Source organism: Pan paniscus, chromosome 9, assembly GCF_029289425.2.
Source record: "Pan paniscus chromosome 9, NHGRI_mPanPan1-v2.0_pri, whole genome shotgun sequence".
Classification (NCBI taxonomy): Eukaryota; Metazoa; Chordata; class Mammalia; order Primates; family Hominidae; genus Pan; species Pan paniscus.
The window spans coordinates 79164763-79186638 of NC_073258.2; the positions used below are offsets into that span (position 1 = coordinate 79164763).

The following is a 21876-nucleotide window of genomic DNA, read 5'->3' on the forward strand; positions in this document are numbered from 1 at the left end:
ATAAAATGCTTGTAAGTAGATTAAACACCATTTAGAGTTCTGTAACTGTCACTGGCCATGTTTAAGAGGTCATTTGAACTATCCTCTTGCATTTGACCCATTCCAAATGGATCCTTCCTGTGAAAGAAGAAAACTCTGTGTCACAAATCTTTATGAGATGAGGCAATCTTTGTATCTCAAACCCTTCTGGCTGCAGTTCTGAGCCAATTTTGGCAGGACTCTGGTTACAGAGCAAAGCTGTATATGTGAAACTAAAAGTTGTATATTTTGCCTTTGGTCAATCAAAGCCTCCGGTGAATGAGTCAGGGAAGACTTAGAAAAGATTAATGATGGGTAAGCTCTCCATTGACATTTCTAATTTTACCATTTACCCACCATCTTTCTATAGACTACTGCTGCAGGGTCAGTGATTCTGGAATCTCACCAATGAAATTTCACTCCCAGTAACCCTCACCAGAATTATGGCTTTTCAGGGCATGTGACTCACATCAATGTATCATCTGTTACAGGTTTAACAGCCTTCTTGAAATAAGAAGACAGACACTGGCTAGAATCTGGAATGAGGCCCCAAAGGCTGGAGGATAAAAATAAGTCCAGTGAAACCAACTTGTCTTCAAAGAGAAAAAGAACTCTATTTGTCTTGACTCTGCCAGTTCAAAACTCTTTCCATTGGCAATAGATATTATTCTGAATAGTTACTTATTTTAGCTCAGTGGAAGACCTGCATTTTGAGAACTGAAGTTATTTTAGCAAGAATACATATTATCTAGTACTTGAAGGAAGACTAGTGGCTATTATTGCAGTAAAAGTGATGATAAATACATAATTCACAGTTTTATTTCTAAGGTGCTTAATTTACTGTATCTTTACAATCAGGTTCCCACATAAATGAAAAAAGAGATAGATAGAAGGCTGGTATTAGTAGCCTCAGTAATCCAATCAGACATAGTTATGTCTAGTCTATGCTAGGCAGGATGAATGGGCTGATTCACTTTATACCCCCTACTCAAAAATAATCTTATAGGATTACTTTGGAGATCATATGAGGTACCTAATGTAAAAGTGCTTTGTAAACTTTAAAGCATCATTTCTTTCTTCCAGAGCACCTAGTATATAATGTGAATGTTAGAGGAAACACAGGATTAAAGTCTATTCATATACTTACCAATACTTGGCACTGTTAACTTTTTTTTTTTGTTTTTGGTGACAAGGTCTGGCTCTATTGCCCAGGCTGGAATGCAGTGACGTGATCTCAGCTCACTGCAACCTCCGCCTCCTGGGCTCAAGCCATGCTCCCACCTCAGTCTTCTGAGTAGCTGGGGCTACAGGCGTGTACCACCATGCCTGGCTAATTGTTTTTGGTAGAGATGGGGTGTCGCCATGTTGCCCGGGCTGGTCTCAAACTTGTGAGCTGAAGCAATCCGCCTGCCTTGGTCTCCCAAAGTGCTGGGATTATAGGCATGAGCCACTGCGTCTGGCCTGTTAGCCATTTTTATTTTAGCCCTTCCAGCAGAGGTAAAGCAGAATCTCACTGAGATTTTAATTTGCATTTCCCAGATCACTGATCATCTATTCATGTGGTTACTGGACATTCCTATATCTTTTTTTGTTGAAGAATCTATTCACATTTTTTGCCCATTAAAAAAAAATTGGATTGCTCTCTTCTTACTGAGTTGTAGAAGTTCTTTATATGGACCACAAACAAATCCTTTGTTAGATATGCGCGTTGAATATTTTCTCGCATTTTGTGATTTGTCTTTTTTTTTGAGATGGAGTCTTGCTCACTCTGTCGCCCAAGCTAGAGTGCAGTGGTGCCATCTTGGCTCACTGCAACCTCCACCTCCTGGGTTCAAGCGATTCTCCGGCCTCAGCCTCTCCAGTAGCTGGCACTATAGATGAGCACATCCACGCCTGTCTAATTTTTGTATTTTTAGCAGAGGTTTAGCATGGGGCTTCACCATATTGGCCAGGCTGGTCTCGAACTCCTGGCCTCAAGTTATCTGCCTGCTGCCTCCCAAAGTGCTGAGATTACAGGCGTGGGCCACCACGCCCAGCCCATTTTCTTTTCTTAAAGAGGCCTCTTGAAGAACTAGTTTTAATTTTGATAAAGACTACTTCACCAAAAACTACAGTTTTTTCTCTTTTATGATTCTTGCTTTTTCTGTCCTATATAAAAATCTTTGCTTACCTCAAGATCATGGAGATGTTTTCTTCTAGAAGTTTCTTTTCTTTTCTTTTTATTTAAATACAGGGTCTTATTCTGTCGCCCAGGCTGGAGTGCAATGGAATGATCTTGGCTCACTGCAGTCTTGACCTCCCCCAGGCTCAAGTGATCCTCCCACCACAGCCTGCTGAGTAGCTGGGAATGCAAGCACATGTGACCATGCCTGGCTACTTTTTGTATTTTCTGTAGAGACTGGGTTTTGCCATGTTATCCAGGCTGGTTTTCAACTCCTGAGCTCAAGCAATCTGCCCTTCTTAGTCTTCCAAAGTGCTGGGATTACAGGCGTGAACTACTGCGCCCAGCCTAGAAGTTTCGTAGTATTAGATTTTACATTTATGTCTCTGATACATTTTTTTTTTTTTTTTTTTTTTGAGACGGAGTCTCGCTCTGTCGCCCAGGCTGGAGTGCAGTGGCGCGATCTCGGCTCACTGCAAGCTCCGCCTCCCGGGTTCACGCCATTCTCCTGCCTCAGCCTCCCGAGTAGCTGGGACTACAGGCGCCCGCTACCACGCCCGGCTAATTTTTTGTATTTTTAGTAGAGACGGGGTTTCACCGTGTTAGCCAGGATGGTCTCGATCTCCTGACCTCGTGATCCGCCCGCCTCAGCCTCCCAAAGTGCTGGGATTACAGGCGTGAGCCACCGCGCCCGGCCTGATACATTTTAATTTTTGGGTGAGTGGTGTGATATGAAGGGTTGCTGTTCTTTTTTTATTATTCCTATATGAATGTCAAGCTGTTTCAGCATCATTTGCAGAACAGGTTTTTCCTTTCTCCATTGGCATCTATATATTTATATACTTTTAATAATTATATATATTTATATATTTAAAATATTTTTATTTATATATGCATTTAAAATATTTATATACATATATGTATTTATATATATTTCTCTCCTGGACTTGCTAATTCTTCTAGTGATCTATAGGTTTTTATCCTTTCACCAGTACAACATTATCTTGATTACCATAGTTTGACAGGAATTCTTGAAATCAAGTAATATAAATCCTGACTTTATTGTTGTTGTTTTAAAAATTTCTTTGGTTGCTTGGCCAACATGGTGAAACCCCACCTCTACTAAAAATACAAAAATTAGCCAAGCATGGTGGCACGCGCCTGTAATCCCAGCTACTCAGGAGGCTGAGGCAGGAGAATTGCTTGAACCCAGGAGGCGGAGGTTGCAATGAGCTGAGATCATGCCACTGCATTCCAGCCCGGGAGACTGAGCGACAGACTTTCTCCTCCCGGGCCACCGGGAGGGGCTGCCATGAAGGTCTCTGACGTGGCCTGGAGACATTTTCCCCATGGTCTTGGAGATTAACATTAGGCTCCTTGCTACTTATGCAAATTTCTACAGCCGGTTTGATTTTCTCCCCAGAAAATGGGTTTTTCTTTTCTTTTTGAGACACAGTCTCACTCTGTCGCCCAGGCTGGAGTGCAGTGGCACGATCTCGGCTCACTGCAAGCCCCGCCTCCCGGGTTCACGCCATTCTCCTGCCTCGGTCTCCCGAGTAGCTGGGACTAAAGGCGCCCGTCACCATGCCGGGCTAATTTTTTGTATTTTGAGTAGAGATGGGGTTTCACCGTGTTAGCCAGGATGGTCTCAATCTCCTGACCTTGAGATCCGCCCACCTCAGCCTCCCAAAGTGCTCGGATTACAGGCTTGAGCCACTGCGCCCGGCTGGGTGTTTCTTTTCTATCACATCGTCAGGTGGCAAATTTTCCAAACATTTATGCTCTGCTTTCCCTTATACGATTGAATGCCTTTAACGATACCCAAGTCACCTCTTGAATGCTTTGCTGCTTAGAAATTTCTTCTGCCAGATACCCTAAATCATCTCTCTCAAGTTCAAAGTTCCACAAATCTCTAGGGCAGGTGCAAAATGCCACCAGTCTCTGCTAAAACAACAAGAGTCACCTTTGCTCCAGTTCCCAACAAGTTCCTCATCTCCATCTGAGACCACCTTAGCCTGGACCTTATTGTCCATATCGCTATCAGGCTTTTGGTCACAGCCATTCCACAAGTCTCTAGGAAGTTCCAGACTTTCCCACATTTTCCTGTCTTCTTCTGAGCCCTCCAAACTGTTCCAACCTCTGCCTGTTACCCAGTTCCAAAGTCGCTTCCACATTTTTGGTATCTTTTCAGCAACGCCCCACTCTACTGGTACCAATTAACTGTATTAGTCCATTTTCACGCTGCTGATAAAGACATACCTGAGACTGGGATTTTTATTTGGATTGTGTTGAATCTACAGAACAATTTGAGAAAAACTGCCATCTAAATAATAATAGGTCTTCTAGTTCATAACTACTGTACATCACTCTCCATATTTAGGTCTTTAATTTCTACCAGCAACATTTGATAGTTTTCAGTGAAGAGGTCTTGCATGTTTGTTGTTAAATTTATTCCCAAGTATTCCACGTTTTCTGGTACCATTCGATATATAATTAAAATTTTTTCATTTTCCAATTGTTCACTGCATACTGTAAAACTTATTTTTTGCATAAAAACCTTTTTATCTTGTGACCTTGCTAAACTCACTTAAAATTTTTTTTGTTGTTGTTAAAATACACAGGGTTTTGCCATGTTGCTCAGGCTGGTCTTGAACTCTTGAGCTCCAGGTATCCACCTGCCTCAGCATCCTAAAGTGTTGGGATTACACGCATGAACCACCACACCAGGACTCTTATTTATTTTTCTTCCTCCATGGAACTGACGAGAATCTCCAGTACAATGTTAAATAGAAGTGGTAAGAACAGGTACTTTCTCCTTGTTTTCAATCTTAGGGCATTATGTTCAATATTTCTCCATTAGGTATGATCTTAGCTATAGGGCTCCTTAGAAGTCCTTTATCAGTTTAAAGAAGTTCTCCTCGATTCATAGTTTGCTAAGAAATACTTTTTTTTCAATGAAGTACTGAGTTGTCAAATGCTTCCTCTGCATCTATTGAGGTTATGATTATATTATTTTTCTCCTTCATTCTCTTAATGTAATGAATTACTTTGTTTTTTTTTTTTGAAGTCAAACCAACCTTACACTCCTGGGATAAACACTACTTTGTCATGATGTCTTACCCCTAATGTATACACACATGCATATTCCCTAAAATATATATATTGTCCCAAACAGACACATATAGATATACACACATACATATTTAGTTGGATTCGACTGCTAATCCTTTGTTTTTAAAGAGGATTTCTGTTTATTATTCATGGGGGATATTCTCTGTAATTTTATTTCCTGTCATCTTTGCCAGATTTTGATAGTAGGGTTATGCTGGTCTCATAAAATGAGCTGTGAAAGAATCCCCTCCTCCTATGTTTTCTGAAAGACTGTGGGTAAGATTGGTGTTATCTTTGAATGCTTGGTAGAATTTACCAGTAAAACCATCTGGGCATAGTTTTCTAGGTATTTGTCCAAGAGAAATAAAAACAAATGTTTCTACAAAGATTTGCTCATTACTGTTTAAGTACAAATGGGTCTTAATGTGTAACAGCCAAAACTGGAAACAATCTAAATGCTTATCATCATGTGAATGGAAAAGTGAATTGTGATATAAAGATACACTGTACTACTGAGGAATAAAAAGGAACAAACTAATGACACATGGAAAACCATGGATGAATCCCAAAAGCATTATGCAGAATGAAAGAAGTCAGGAAAACTAGTACTTACAATATGATTCCATCTATGTAAAATTATGGAAAATGCAAATCAATCTGTAGTGGCAGAAAGGCTGTTACTGGTTCTCTAGGAATGAGGTAAGGGAAGGATGGATTACAAGGGGGCATGAGGAAATGTTATATAAATGCCACTGACTGTACTTCAATTTCTTCCTAAAAACTTGTGGGGAAAAAAAAGGGTGGGGAAATGTAGAAATGAAAAATCAGTTTAAAAAATCATCTTAACTGAGCAGAGAGAAAAGGATTGGAAAAAAAAGATAATGTAAGTGATTGTTGGGTCAGTATCAAGTGGTCTAGTGTATAAGTAACTGAAGTCTCAGAAGGAATGCCCATCAGTGATAGACTGGATCAAGAAAATGTGGTACATATATACCATGGAATACTATGCAGCCATAAAAAGGAATGAGATCATGTCCTTTGCAGGGACATGGATGGAGCTGGAAGCTGTTATCCTCAGCAAACTAATGCAGGAACAGAAAACCAAGCACTACATGTTCTCACTTATAAGTGGGAGCTGAACAATGAGAACACATGGACACCTGGGGGTGGGTGTATAATACACATTGTGACCTGTTAGGCGGGCAGAGGGAGGGAGAACATCGGGAAGAATAGCTAATGCATGTTGGGCTTAATATCTAGGTGATGGGTTGATCTGTGCAGTAAACTACCATGGCACATGTTTACCTATGTAACAAACCTGCACATCCTGCACATGCACCCTGCAACTTAAAATAAAAGTTGAGGGAAGAAACAAACAAACAAAAAAGAAAATGTGGCAGAAAAAGATTTGAAGAGGCCAGGTGTGGTGGTTCATTCCAGCACTTTGGGAGGCTAATGTGGGAAGATTGCTCGAGACAACTAGCGAGACCATATCTCTACAAAAAATTAATCAAGTATGGTGGCATATGCCTGTAGTCTCAGCTACTTGGGAGGCTGAGGGCAGGAGGATCTTGAGCCCAGGAGTTTGAGGCTGCAGTGAGCTATGTACTCCAGCCTAGGTGCCAGACTGAGACCCTGTCTCTTAAAAAAAAAAAAGTCGAAGAAATATTGGTAGAAAGTTTGCTAAACTAGATTAAAAAAAAAAAAAAAAGCAACACATAGAACTGGAAAACTAACTAAGTCAACCCACAAGAACAAAGTTTTTGGACCTTTACCTTAAAACAGATACAAAAACTAACTCAAAATGGATCAAAGACCTAAATGTAAGAGCTACAACTATAAACCTCTTAGAAGAAAACATAGAAGAAAAGCTTCATAACATTGGATTTGACAGTGATTTCCTGAATATGACACCAAAAGCACAGGCAACAAAAGTAAAAATGCATAAATTGAACATCAGAATTAAAATATCTGTGTTTCAAAGAACATATCAGCAGAGTAAAAAACCAATCTATGGGAGAAACATTTGCAAGTCATGTATCTGCTAAGGGTTTAATATAGGTAAACTCCAACAGCTCAACAGCAACAACAAAAATCAAACAACCTGACTGAAAAATGGACAAAAGACTTGAAATCGATATTTCTCCAAAGAAGATATACAAATGGCCAATGCACGCATGAAAAGTTGCTCAACACCACTAATCATTAGGGAAATACAAATCAAAAGCACAATGAGATACCACATTGCACCCATTTCTATTAAGAAAAAATAAAAGGAAGTAATGCTAGCAAAATGGCCAAGAAGAAACCCCTACTGCTTGTCCCCCTCACAAAGACAGGCAGAACAATGAATAAACAACTACATTTTAAATTTTAATTTAATTTAATTTTATGTATTTTTTTGAGATAGAGTCTTGCTCTGTTGCCCAGGCTGGAGTGCAATGGCATGATCTAAGTTCACTGCAACCTCCACCTCCTGGGTTCAAGCGATTCTCCTGCCTCAGCCTCCTGAGTAGCTGGGATTACAGGCGCATGCCACCACACCCTGCTAATTTTTGTATTTTTAGTAGAGACAGGGTTTTACCATGTTGGTCAGGCTGGTCTTGAACTCCTGACCTCATGATCCACCTGCCTCGGCCTCCCAAATTACTGGGATTACAGGCGTGAGCCACCATACCTGGCCTCCTGAACAATTACATTTTAGCAAAAATAACGGAGGGAGAGTCCCAGAATGCATGAGAGGAGTAATAGAAACTCGATGAACACAGAAACTTGGGATGGTCACACAGAGAACAGAAGGAAACACACTAGGCCTTCACCACTCCATGCAAGATCAGTTTGGAACAAGGACGAAGTTCTTTTGGTGAGAAGGTAGGCAAGAGGATCATGGCAACTGCCATCAACACCTTGGACATCTCAGGCCTCACCACTGGAGTCCCCTGAAGTCCTCATAGGCACTAAGCCCAGTGAAGGAAGTTGCCTAGGGTCCACATAGCTGTGTTCCGTGTGGCTACTGTGCTATGCCATCTTGGAATTGGAACGATGGCTGGAGTGTGTCTTGCTCCAGAGGTGAGTAGCCATGGCTCCCTTTCATTCCTGAGGCTAAGCTGTGGCTGAGCCATTGCTAGCCCAGTGGCCCAACATTCCAAAGCTGAGCTGTGAGCAGCTGTTACACCCTTCCCAGGGGGGTCAAGCAGAAGTAAAGCTAATCCACCTGCCCCTCTCCCCACTCCCTTGGGCCAGAGCTGAAGCAGTATGCTCTCTTCAAGGAAAACAGTATCTTGGCTGCTCAGAACAGTCATGCCTCCACAGTGCCTAAGCTGAAGCCAGTGGCTGCATCCTAGGAAACGGTGCACTGACTCCCCAGAATGAGGTACCCCAGTAGCTAAAATAATATGGTTCCCTGCATTCCAGGGAAAGGATGCCTGGGCTACTCAGAACAGTCACACCCTCCTGGGCCTGAGCTGAAGTAGCACACTGTCCCCTGGGGAATGGGTGCCCTAGCTGAGCTGAGAGGGGGTGCATTCCAAGGCTGAGCTGATACAGGACCCTGTGTTTCGGGGAAAAAGAGCAGTGTCTGAGCTGAGACACCCTGCCCTACAGGCCAAACAACTCTAGTGCCTTGCTTTCCTGGAGCTGCACTAGCCCCCTAGAGTCTGAGCTGTTGAGATACGCCTCTCCCTGGGGAGTAGAGTCATTGCTCTGCTGTTCCCTGCCCCTCTGTAGCCCAAAACACAGCTATACTCTGCCATTCCTGGGTATTTGCTAAGCCTAAAGAGGGACCATGTAGAGTCACTGCTACATGGTGTATCAACCCCTGGGACCCAAGTTGCCATTGAGCCTTATTGACTCAGGTTCCCAAATTCTAGTCGTATCCTCCTCCCTGAAACCAAACCTCCAGAACATCCCTTCTTGCCCAGGGTGAGGCCAGTGCTGTGCTCTGCCTACCAGGGGTAGAATCACAGCTGGCCCCTGACCTGGGCTGATAGAGGGTTCAACAGACTCATATCATAGATCCTGGCCCGGAGGGCAGTCCACATCCAACCATGCTACAGAGAGTGAACCTGCACCCCAAGACCCAGCTGCCACAATAGGTTCATGAGACTCTGAGCTTAGAAACCCAACGCCACATAAGCTCCAAGCACCAGTACCTAGAACCCAGCACTGCTGCAGCTACTTGTAGGCCATGCCAGACCTGACACTAAGAGGGATCCCCCTGACTAAGTCTCTTCATTTGGGGAAAATGAGAAGAGAAAGACCCAAAAAGCCCTTTACGCTAAGGATATTAACAACCTATGCTACCACCGCTGCTGCACAAACTTCTATAGTCTAGGCCACCAAGGCACTCCCAGTTATTGTTGATGTTGAACATAGGCAAAGAAGCTGCATGGAGACTATACCATTGCACCTAAGTGGAAACACAGTCATCACATCCTTCTCAACTGGAACACTAAAACCCAACTGCAGGTGAAAGTCTTTCTCTAAGAAATCCACTCCAGAAAGTCTGGAAGAGGTGATCTTTCCACCAGAAGCATGGACACTTAACATGAGGACACAAGAAACACAAAAAAGGAAGGAAATATAACACCAAAAAAGCACCAAAGGAACTCTGGCTAGTAACTAGAGCCCAGTGAAAAGGAGATCAACAAATTACAGAAAGGGAATTCAAAATAATGACCTTAAGAAAACTCAATGAGGTACAAGAAAACACACACAATTCAAAGAAATTAGGAAAAAGAATTCACAATATGAACAAAAAAATTCAAAGAGAAAGAAAAAAAAACCCCAGAAATCTTGCAGCTGAAGAATTCAATGAATGAAATAAAAAACACAACAGAGAGCTTCAACAGCAAACTTGATCAATTAGAAGAAAGAATATCTGAACTTGAAGAGAGGTAGTTTGAAATTACCCAGCCAGAAGGAAAGGGGGAATACAAATGAAAAGAGTGAAGAAAACCTGCAAGACTTATGGAACACCATTAAGATCTACAGGGAGAGATAGACTCTAATATAATCATAGTTGGAGACTTCAACACCTCACTCTCAGCATGGACAGATCACCTAGACAGAAAATCAACAGGGAAACAATTAGATTTAAACTGCACTTTAGATCAAATGGACCTAACAACATTTCATCCAACAGCTGCAGAGTATAATTCTTCTCATTAGCACATGTGACATTCTATAGGACAGACCTCATGTTAGGCCAAGAGATTTTAAAAGAATTGATATCACATCAAGCATCTTTTCTAACCACAATGGAATAAAACTAGAAATCAGTAACAAGAGGAAATTTCAAAATTGTACAAATACATGGAAAATTAAACAACATGCTCTTGAATGATTTAATGGGTCAATGAAAAAATTAAGAATGAAATTTAGAGCCGGGTGTGGTGGCTCATGCCTGTAATCCCAGCACTTTGGGAGGCCAAGGTGGGCAGATCACGAGGTCAGGAGATTGAGACCAACCTGGCTAACACGGTGAAACCCCATCTCTACTAAAAATACAAAAAATTAGCTGGGTGTGGTGGCAGGCACCTGTAGTCCCAGCTACACAGGAGGTTGAGGCAGGAGAATGGTGTGAACCTGGGAGGCAGAGCTTGCAGTGAGCCGAGATCATGCCACTGCACTCCAGCCTGGGCGACAGAGCGAGACTCCATCTCAAAAAAAAAATAAAAGAAAAAGAATGAAATTTAGAAATGTCTGGAAACAAATGAAAATAGAAACACAACATACCAAAGCCTATGGAATACAGCAAAAGCAGTATTAATAGAGAAGTTTATGGCAATAAATGCTAATACCAAAAAAGTAGAAAATTTTCAAATAAACATCCTAATGATGCATCTCAAGGAAGCAGAAAAACAAGAACCAAACCCAAAATTAGTAAAAGGGGAAAAAAAAGATCAGAGCAGAAATAAAATGGAGACAAAATAAAACTGATCAACAAAATGAAGTTAATTTTTTCAAAGAATAAACAAAATCAAACCAGTAGCAAGACTGACCAAGAAAAAACGGGAAAAGATCCAAATAAATACAAAATCAGTCTGGGTGCGGTGGCTCATGCCTGTAATCCCAGCACTTTGGGAGGCTGAGGCGGACAGATCACTTGAGATCAGGAGTTCGAGACCAGCCTGGCCAACATGGTGAAACTCCGTCTCTACTAAAAATACAAATATTAGTGGGCATGGTGGCACACGCCTGTAATCCCAGCTACTCGGGTGGCTAAGGCATGAAAATCGCTGGAACCTGGGAGGCGGAGGTTGCAGTAAGCTGAGATCACACCACCATACTCTCCAGTGTGGGCGACAGAGTGAGACTCTGTCTAAAAAAAAAAAAAAGAAAAAAAAAGGCTGGGCATGGTGGCTCATGCCTGTAATCTCAGCACTTTGGGAGGCAGAGGCAAGTGGACTGCTTGAGGTCAGGAGTTAGAGACCAACCTGGCCAACATGGCAAAACTTTGTCTCTACCAAAAATAGAAAAATTAGCCAGGAGTGGTGGTGGGCGCCTGTAGTCCCAGCTACCCGGGAGGCTGAGGCATGAGAATCACTTGAACCCAGGAGGTGGAGGTTGCAGTGAGCCAAAATCGCGCAGCTGTACACCAGCCTGGGTGACACAGTGAGACTCCGTCTCAAAATAGATAAAGGAATAAAATAAAAAAGAAAAAGGAGACATTGTAACTGACAGCACAGAAATGCAAAGGATCATTAAAGATGATTATGGGCCAGGCGCAGTGGCTCATGCCTGTAATCCCAGCACTTTGGGAGGCCGAGGCGGGCAGATCACGAGGTCAGGGGATCGAGACCATCCTGGCTCACATGGTGAAACCCTGTCTCTACTAAAAATACAAAAAAAAAATTAGCTGGGCACGGTGGCACGTGCCTGTAGTCCCAGCTACTTGGGAGGCTGAGGCAGGAGAATCACTTGAACCCGGGAGGCGGAGGTTGTAGTGAGCTGAGATCGCGCCACTGCACTCCAGCCTGGAGGACAGAGCAAGACTCTGTCTCAGAAAAAGAAAAAAGAAAAAAGATGATTATGAACTATACACCAACAAATTAGAAATCCTAACAGAAATGGATAAATTCCTGGACAAACACAACTTACCAAGATTGAACCCAAAAGAAATAGAAAATCTGAACAGACTAATTATGAGTAATGAGATGGAATTTGCAAAAAAAGTCTCCCATCAAAAGCAAAAACAAAAAAGTGCCCAGCTAAGACCTCAGAAGCACCATCAAAAACAAAAAATAGACAAATGGCTGGGTGTGGTGGCTCACATCTGTAATCCCAGCACTTTAGGAGGCCAAGATGGGCAGATTCAAGATGGGCAGATTCCTTGAGGTCAGGAGTTCAAGACCAGCCTGGCTAATGTGGTAAAATCCTGTCTCTATTAAAAATACAAAAATTGGCCAGGCATGGTGGTACATGACTGTGGTTCCAGCTGCTCAAAAGGCTAAGCCAGGAGAGTCATTTGACCCTGGGAGGCAGAAGTTGCAGTGAGCCGAGATCGCACCATTGCACTCCAGCCTCTACGACAGAGGGAGATTCTGTCTCAAAAGAAAGAAAAAAAAAAAGACAAATGGGACTATATTAAACTAAAAATCTTCTGCACAGCAAAGGGAAACAATCAGAAGAGTAAAGAGACAACCTACTGAATGGGAGAAAGCCATTCTGCAAGCTATTCATCTGATGGAAGGTTGATATCCAGCATATACAAAGAACTCAAACAACTCAACAGCAAAAAAAACAAATAATGCAGTTGAGGCAAATTAGCTGAAAATAGTTATCTTTCAAACGAAGACAGAAAAACAGCCAACATGCATATTAAAAAAAAAAAAAAAAGCTTGCCGTCTCACTAATCAGCAGGGAAATGCAAATCAAAACCACAATGAGATATTATCTCACCCCAGTTGGGATGGCTATTTTCCAGAAGAAAAATAACAGATGCCAGTGAGGATGTGGAGAAAAGGGAACTCTTACACACTGTTGGTGGGAATGTAAATTAGTACAGTCGTTATGGAAAACAGTATGAAAGTTCCTCAAAAAACTAACAATAGAACTATCTTATGATCCAGCAATCCCATTACTGGGTATATATCTGAAGGAAAGGAAATCAGTATGTTAAAGAGCTATTTGCACCCCTATGTTTATTGCATCACTAGTCACGATAGCCAAGATAATGGAATCCACCTAAGTGGTCATCAACAGATAAATGGATAAAGAAAATGTAGTATGAGTCCATGTATATGAGGATCTAGAGAAGTCAGACTCACAGAGACAGAAAGTAGAATGGTGGTTTTCAGGGCCTGAGGGAAGGGGAAACGGGGAGTTGTTGAATGGTTAGAATTTCAGTTTGGTAAGATGAAAAGATTTCTGGAGATTGATTATATAACAATATGAATGTACTTTACTGAACTGTGCACTTGAAAATGGTTAAGATGATATATTTATGCTATGTATTTACTACAATTTTTGAAAAGAAAAAATCATTCAGAGGAAGGAAAATACATATAGAATAATAAAAATTAAAATAACTGCTGATCTCTCATCAGAAACAATGAAGGTCAGAAGACTAGAATGGTATCCTTTAAATGCTGAAAGAAAACAGAACTGTCATTCTGGAATTCTATACCTAGCAAAATCTCTCTCAAAACTGAAGGTGAAATTAAGAAATTTCCAGATAAATGAAAGCTGGGAAAATTTCTCACCAGGCCACTCACATGGCAAGAAAATGGCAAAGGGAGCTCTTCATACTAAAGAGTAAGAAAACCAGGTGAAAACCTCACTAGACATTGTTTGAGTTTTGCTTCTAACACTTATACATATTTTAAAGAAGTTAAAAGGGAAAAATAATCTTTCACAGTTATGCAGGGATTTACTATTTCTGTTGCTCTTCCTTCATTCCTGAAAATTCAAGTTTCCTTCTAGTACCATCTTGCTTCAGCCTGAGGAAATTTCTTATCAGTTTTTAAAAGCAGATCTCTTGGAAATGCTCTTATTTTTCCTTTATCTGAGAACGTCTTAATTTTGTTTACATTCCCAAAGGATACTTTTGCCGAATATAAACCCCTTGGTTGGCAGAGGGTTTTTTTATTTATTTTTTCTTTTTTTTTTTTTTTGAGACGGAGTTTTGCTCTTCTCGCCCAGGCTGGAGTGCAATGGCACAACCTCCGCCTCCAGGGTTCAAGCGATTCTCCTGCCTCAGCCTCCCAAGTAGCTGGGATTACAGGTGCCCACCACCATGCCTGGCTAATTTTTTTGTATTTTTAGTAGAGACGGGGTTTCACCGTGTTGGCCAGGCTGGTCTCGAACTCCTGACCTCAGATGACTCACCTGCCTCGGGCTCCCAAAGTGCTGGGATTACAGGTGTGAGCCACAGTGTCCGGTGGCAGAGGGTTTTTTCTTTCCATTAGTTTCAAGTGTGTTTTCCTTTATTACATGGAATGTTGTTTTCACAGGAGCTTTGAAATCTGTGTCTGATAATTCCAACATCTGGGTTATTTTGAGGTTTGTACCTGTGACTTCCATTGAGAATGGGTTATATTTTTCTGGTTTTCAATATGCTGAGACATTTTGGATTACAGATCCTGAATGCTGTGAACATGATGTTGTGTAGATGCTGGGTTCTGTTATAATCCCATGGAGAAGTGCTATTTTTTTGTTTGTTTGTTTTGGGACAGGGTCTCACTCAGTTGCCCAGGCTGGAGTGCAGTGGCGTGATCTCGGCCCACTGCAACCTCCACCTCCTGGCTTCAAGCGATTCTCCTGCCTCAGCCACCTGAGTAGCTGGGATTACAGGGGCCCACTACCAAGCCCAGCTAATTTTTGTATTTTTAGTAGAGATGGGGTTTCACCATGTTGGCCAGTCTGATCTTGAACTCCTGACCTCAGGTGATCTGCCCACCTCAGCCTCCCAAAGTGCTAGAATTATAGGCGTGAGCCACCGCGCCTGGCTGAGAAGTGATATTTTTATAGGAAATCAACCTGGTTAGGCTCAGACTGCAAGTTCTGTCTCTCCTCCTGTGTATGGTAGTTCAAATCTTCTTTCAGTTCACATAGGCTTTGTTGCACTCGATTCGGTCTGTCCCACACATGTGTAGCCCAAGGTGATCCTAAGACTCACATAGTTTCATTCCCAGAGTTAGAAGATCCCTTCTCCAGCTCTCTTCATTCTGGAATATACTAGCTCCTTCCAGCCCCAATGGGGCTCCTCTTCTGGTTCCCCTACTCAGAAAGATGGGGTTTTTTATGACATTTTAGCAATTTGCACTGTGCTACTTTGTGATGGGGCCCAACCTGGAGGCAAATCCATGAAAGACAAAAAGTTCATCTCTGTGTAGTCACTTCTACAAGTTCTTCTCCTCTTTACAATCTATCTCCTTTTATTTATTTTTCAGAGTCTTTGGGTATTGCACTCTGGATTTTGTCCAGAGTTTTTAGTTGTAATCAGTGGGAAGGAAAGCCTGTGGTGGCTTCCACCACCATAGTGGAACTGGAACTACCCAATTCTTTTTCGGTTTCTATATCCATCCTAAAATCCACCATCTCTTCACCTATTATATCCTTTACCCACAATAGATTAAAAAATTAACATAATTATTTTAAAGTCTTGTAGGCTGGGTCCAAAATATGGGTTTATTTTGATCTCTTTCTAGATACTGAGTTCTCTCAACTATGGGTTAATGTATACGGTTTCTTCATATGTCTGGCATTTTCTCATTGTATACTGAATATTCTCGATGATATATTATTGGAACATCATAGGAAAAGCCATGTAAACTGAATTTCACTTCTTTCAACAGTCAGATCTCTTGCAGTTTCTGCCTTTTTTATTGCTCTTCAGGGCCTTAAAAAAGTTATTTTTTAATATTTTGTCCAGAGTTTATAATTATTACAGTAGGTTTAGCATGATGCGAGCAACTCCACTACCACAAGAAAATATATCGTCTTTCTGGATTTAAGAAAGCTTCCTTCCTACCCTCCAACTTCCTTTGGAATTCTGCAAACATTATTTGAACTTGTTTTCTCCAAAAGTCTCCCTGAGATCCTGCTCATTACCCTCTCATTCCCTCATCCACACAAGTGAAAACCATGACAGAGAAGAACATGGCTTGGTCAAAGGCCTACAACAATGTGACTTCCTCAGCTGCGTAAAGTTCTATCTGTTCTACTAGCTTATCCCTCTACAACATGGATTTGTTCAAATTATTATGCACCTACTGTGAGCTCCATCTTCAAATAATAGTAATGTATTAATATAAAAATCCATTCTACAAGGCAGAAAGTTCCAAATGTGAGAGAGAGAGAGAATAAAAAACTGCTGTGGCAATTCAGAGAAAAAGTGAATTCCAGGTAGGAAGATTAATAGGGATTTCACAGAGGAGGTAGGGGTGCAGAGAGTGGGCCCTAAAGGCTAATTCAAGCAGAGATGTTTCTACGTTTGTTCTCTGATGCGTCAGCAGGATCACTGGAGTGGTGGTGGCGGCAATTGTTACTACTATATAAAGCCTTCTACTTAAAGTGTGAGCTGTAGACAAGCTGCGCTGGTATCATCTGGAGTTTATTAGAAAGGACCCCAGGACCTAGGCCAGGCTTACTGAGTCAGAGTGAGCATTTCAGTAAGATCTTCAGGTATTTCATATGCATGTTAAAGTCTGCAAGGCACTACAGCTAAGTACTTTGCCTTTCACTACAACTATGATTTTAAGACCTCACCTTATCTGCTCCCAGGCAGTTGTCTATGTAGTAGAAGAGGATGGGGCATAAGAAGAACAGGTAAAATGTATTTACTCTCTACTACTATTTTATGTATGTTTTATCATTTTACACTCATTAGTAAGCCTTTGAATTAGTTATTCCCATTCTGAAGATAAGAATATTGAAGGTTAATTAGGTTAAATAACTGGTCCAAGATCACAAAGAAAGTAAAAGAACCTGAATTTGAACCCATATCCGACTGACTCTAAAGCCTGAACATGCTTTTCATTATACCACACTGCCTATCTCTGGTTAGTGATTCGGGAGAATCAGGTACTATTTACAGTTAACGCCACTAACTAGTTCAGTGACCCTGGCTAACTCACTATCTTTTTAGGACTCAGCTCTTCATGTATAAGTTGATGGAAGTTGAACTAGTGGAAGTTCACAAACAAATCAATCATGTTCTTCATGAAAATGGGTATCTGAGGCAGCCTTAAGATTAAGTGTTGGAGCCTCTTCTGTGTGACAGCAGATGACTCAGAAAAACAAAAGTAGGGTAGCATAGTGAAAAGAGTACAGGACCAGAAACAAGAAGACCTGGGTTCTAGCCCAACCTCTGCTATTTATTAGTCATGATTCTCAGTTTCTTCATCTTTAAAATGGAGATAAATTTTGTATACTGGCTATTTCTCAGTGTGTTGATTGGTTCAAATGAGATTATGTATGAAAATATTCTCAAGGACAAAATCAAGTAATACATTAGTACAGCCATTTTTCTATTTGCCTTAATTGTCATAACATGAATTAGATCTTGTAAGTTAATTAAAATGTGATTTGTAATCTGCTGGCTATGGTAGCAACTGGGAATTAGCTCTGGCAAGGCCTATCAGCTCTGCACTTTTGCTTAGCCTAACAATGGGAATAAAACATAATAAATACATTTACAGGTTCTGCACCTGTGAAAGAGCTGATGATGTTAGAAAAACAAAAGACCATTATCCTAGAGCAGGGAGTTCTTGCTCTAGAACTTTGTTATGATGGAAATTTTCTGTATCTGTGCTGTCTGGTACAGTAGCCCCTAGACATATGTGTCTACTGAGGACTTGAAATGTGGCTAGTACAACTAAGGAACTGAATTTTACATTTTATTTCATTTTAATTAATTTAAATTTATGTAGACATATGCAGGTAGTAGCTACTATACAGAACAGTGCAGTTCTAGAGCAAAAGCAAGGTATGGATTTGTTGAACAATGTTATGGTTTTATAGCTATACTTTTAAGCCCAAGTAAATTGACTGTTTTTTTGCAATTCGGAAACTGTGTCCCCTAATGCCTTCACCCCTGCCTCCAAATCAAACATTTTTTATAGCATGATTTTTGATAATGAATAGTTTCTCTGGAATCCAGTTATCACTGTGTAGCAACACAGATGATGCCAATAAAATATGAAGGCTACAGAAGCAAAAAATTATGTTTTGTCACAGACGTGTTTGTCTACCTGAAACAATATAATGTTTTGCTTGTCTTTAAAAAAGCAAGGACTGAAAAGTACTAGGCCCTGTGAGCGGTCACTAACCCACCTAATGGCTGTGGCAGCCTCCTACCTTGCATTTTCTGCTCTTCGGCTTATGCACTGGTGCAAGTAGAGATACTCCTGAGGTGCGCTGGTGGACAAGGTGGGCTGCATGTGGTTTGACACAGGGGGTTCAAACGTGAACAGAGTTGGCTGGCTGGAGTGTGACGGGGCTGAGGACTTGCGCTCTCGGAGAAGGTGCTGGCTAGAGCTGCTGAGCTCAGCTGGAGAAGAGCGGGGGCCATGACCGGCTGAGGAAACATTTCTCAGGGAGTCTGAAAAGGAGAAATAGCTCTGTGAATGAAAAAGGAAGGAAATGTATCCTTATCCCAAAGTGAGTTGTCAGAGGAAGAAAAAAGAGTAAGAGCAGAGAAAATAATCCAGCACTAGCATTCTCTCCCTCTCATATACCTGCCCCTTGCTGCCCTCCTGGCCATCTTGGTTGAAGAAGAGGTCCTCTTTACCTTTGTACGGCTTCTGGGGTAGCCTGGAGGTGACTTCCTATCACAATGTAGGCCATATCTGCCCCACTCCCAGGAAGTACGGCTACCTGTGGTCTAGGAGTGTGACCCTGACCCTCAGGCAAGGTCTGCCTCTAGAGTAATGAGTACGACCACCTTCCCACTCTTTGGTGGCTCCTGCTGTGGTCAAAGGATGAAATCATGTCTTTTGCAGCAACATGAATGCAGCTGAACATCATTATCCCAAGTGAATTAATGCAGAAACAGAAAACCAAATACCCTAATGTTCTCACTTATAAGTTGGAGCTAAACACAGGGTGCACATGGACATAAAGACGGAAACAGTAGACACTGGGGATTATGTTAACAGGGAGGGAGAGAGGGGGACAAGGACTGAACAACTACCTATGGGGTACAATGCTATTTGGGTGATAGGATGAACAGAAGGCCAAACCTCAGCATTAGGCAATATACCCATGTAACACACTTGCACATGTACCCTGGCATCTGAAAAACAAGTTGAAATTTAAAAAAAAATGAAATTTAAACATCTAATTACAGGAAAAAAAAAAAAAAGCTAAGGCTGGCTTTGTTAAATGAGGCTTTGCTTACTGAAGACTCATTAATTGAGGCTCTGGACTGTGCCTTACTGCATTAATGAGAAAAGCACAAATGCATTTGGAGCTGTCCCTTAATACTGGACTCCAGCTGCTCCTGCCTGGCATCCTAAGACCTCCAAGGACAGTTACATTCCCCACTGCCCACCACTCCCTGTCTATTGGTCATTTTCCCTCTTATCTCAAGCTTTTCTCTGTTGTGTTAGAAAGTGAGGTATTAAGGACGGATAATAGCTTATAGTACTACACCCCAAGCCAAGGGCATTATTCATCTGGCTGGCTCTCTAAGCTAGTCCAAATTCCTTAGCATAACATACAAGGCTTTTGACAGTCTGACCTACTTCCTGCTTTTCTCCACCCATAAACATGGCATATGGAAGCATCATCAGTCCTTGAACACACCAGCCTCTTTTATGATTCTTTGTTTTGGCTTCTGCTGTTCCTTCCGCTTGGATTTCACCTCTACTCTACTGGCAAGCTCATATGCAGACTTTTAGACCCTACACAGATATCATATTCTCTCCCAAATCTTCCTGGACTTGCTGCTTCTTCTGTGTGCCAACAGCACTTGGCCCATGCTCCCATTATATCCATGGTCACTATGCTTCCTTGTCTAACCCATGGCTTTCTGAGAACAGTGACTGTACCATTATAGGCCCAGCATTTACCTAATAAAGGCAAGGTACATAGCAGATTCTTAGTTCATGTCTGCGGACTAAGCAAACACAACACATTCATTCAGCAGTCAAAAATTCCACTAGTGAAACTTCTTGTTCGAAAGAAATAAAAGTTTAAAGATGTAATCTTAGGCAGTATGATAGCTGGTGGGTTAACGTTGTGGTGGTGTTGATTTTCTAGGGTTATTCAACTCATGTCAGAGGGGACACAGTTCACCTTCTACTGCCTGTCATCTGACCTATCTCAGGCTGTACCCTTCTCATGGTCCTAGGCAGGATCACCAGCTCATTAATGCTCTACAGTATTAATTACTCTCCAGGCATTTCTGCTGCTGGGCAGGACACCTGCCAGTGTACAACAGAAAAAGCTGATGGGCCTCTGGGGAAAAACTGTTCCATTGACAGCTGTATTGACCCCCAAAATTAACTCCCATTACAAGTCTTTCAGTAAACTGGACATTTGTTAACAGAATCGATAGCTCATTACTCCATTAGATTTGCAAGATGAACTCTCTAATAGTGGAGGAGACAGGGTTTACATTATGGGACAGAGTAGCCACAGGGCCATGGAAAGAATACAAGCTACTGCCTAAGAAGACACAGGGAACCTGCAAAAAGCAAGCCTCTGGTGAGATTCTGTATTCTCTGTTGTCTCGTTGGACTCCTCTTCCTTTGCCTGCCCCTTCGGTGGAGGCATTCCTCAGGGCTCCACTCTAGACCCTCCTGTAGCCTCTCTCTCCCGCTGAAGACTCTCCAGGGGGTAATCCTGTCTACTTCCACAGCTTCAGTTACCACCTATGTGCTGACAACTCTCAAATCTTCATCTCTAGCTCAGTTCTCTCTCCGGGACTCCCTGCTATATATCCCTTCACCTGCTGAGCACCTCCCTTCAGATGTCCCACTAGTGGGCCAAACTCAACAATCTAAATTGACCTCTTCATCACTCGTGTTCCCTGTCTCAGTGAGGTCCATCATCACCAGCCAATAAGTTCTCCAAGCCAGAAGTCCAGGCATTATCTATGACTCTTCCGTTTCTCAGCAACCATGTCACGTCATTATGTCACCGTCCCTCTTAAAACTCTTCTGTTATACCTCAGATGACTTACAAATATCTTTCCTTTTTTTTTTTTTTTGTGAGACAGAGTCTCGTTCTGTCATCCAGGCTTAAATGCAGTGGTACGATCTCGGCTCACCACAACCTCTGCTTCCTGGGTTCAAGTGATACTCCGGCCTCAGCCTCCTGAGTAGCTGCAACTACAGGTGTGTGCCATGACGCCCAGCTAATTTTTGTATTTTTAGTAGAGATGGGGTTTCACCATGTTGGCCAGGATGGTCTCGATCACCACTGCCTCTGCCTCCCAAAGTGCTGGGATTACAGGCGTGAGCCACCACGCCCAGCCAAAGCTCTCTTTTTTAGAGACATGGTCTTGCTCTGTTGCTCAGGCTGGAGTGCCATGGTGCAATCATAGCTTACTATAACCTCGAACTCCCGGGCTCAAGCAATCTTCCTGCCTTAGCCTCCCGAATAGCCAGGAATACAGGCATGCACCACCACGCCAG

The 21876-nt window shown here is 42.0% G+C and overlaps 2 protein-coding genes across 5 annotated transcripts in view; one reads left to right on the plus strand and one right to left on the minus strand.

Moving 5' to 3' along the window:
• Positions 1–1664, plus strand: part of USP35 (ubiquitin specific peptidase 35) — a 44482-nt gene extending 42818 nt beyond the window's left edge. The window contains exon 12 of the mRNA XM_034933439.3: positions 510–1664. The gene's annotated coding sequence lies outside the window, so the exon portion shown is untranslated. The remainder of the gene's footprint in view (positions 1–509) is intronic.
• Positions 1–21876, minus strand: part of GAB2 (GRB2 associated binding protein 2) — a 203272-nt gene that overhangs the window by 16641 nt on the left and 164755 nt on the right. For all 4 annotated transcript variants that reach the window (XM_034933441.3, XM_055094727.2, XM_034933442.3 and 1 more), the window contains one exon: positions 18593–18836. In XM_034933441.3, the coding sequence (XP_034789332.1) occupies positions 18593–18836 (244 nt within the window). The remainder of the gene's footprint in view (positions 1–18592; positions 18837–21876) is intronic.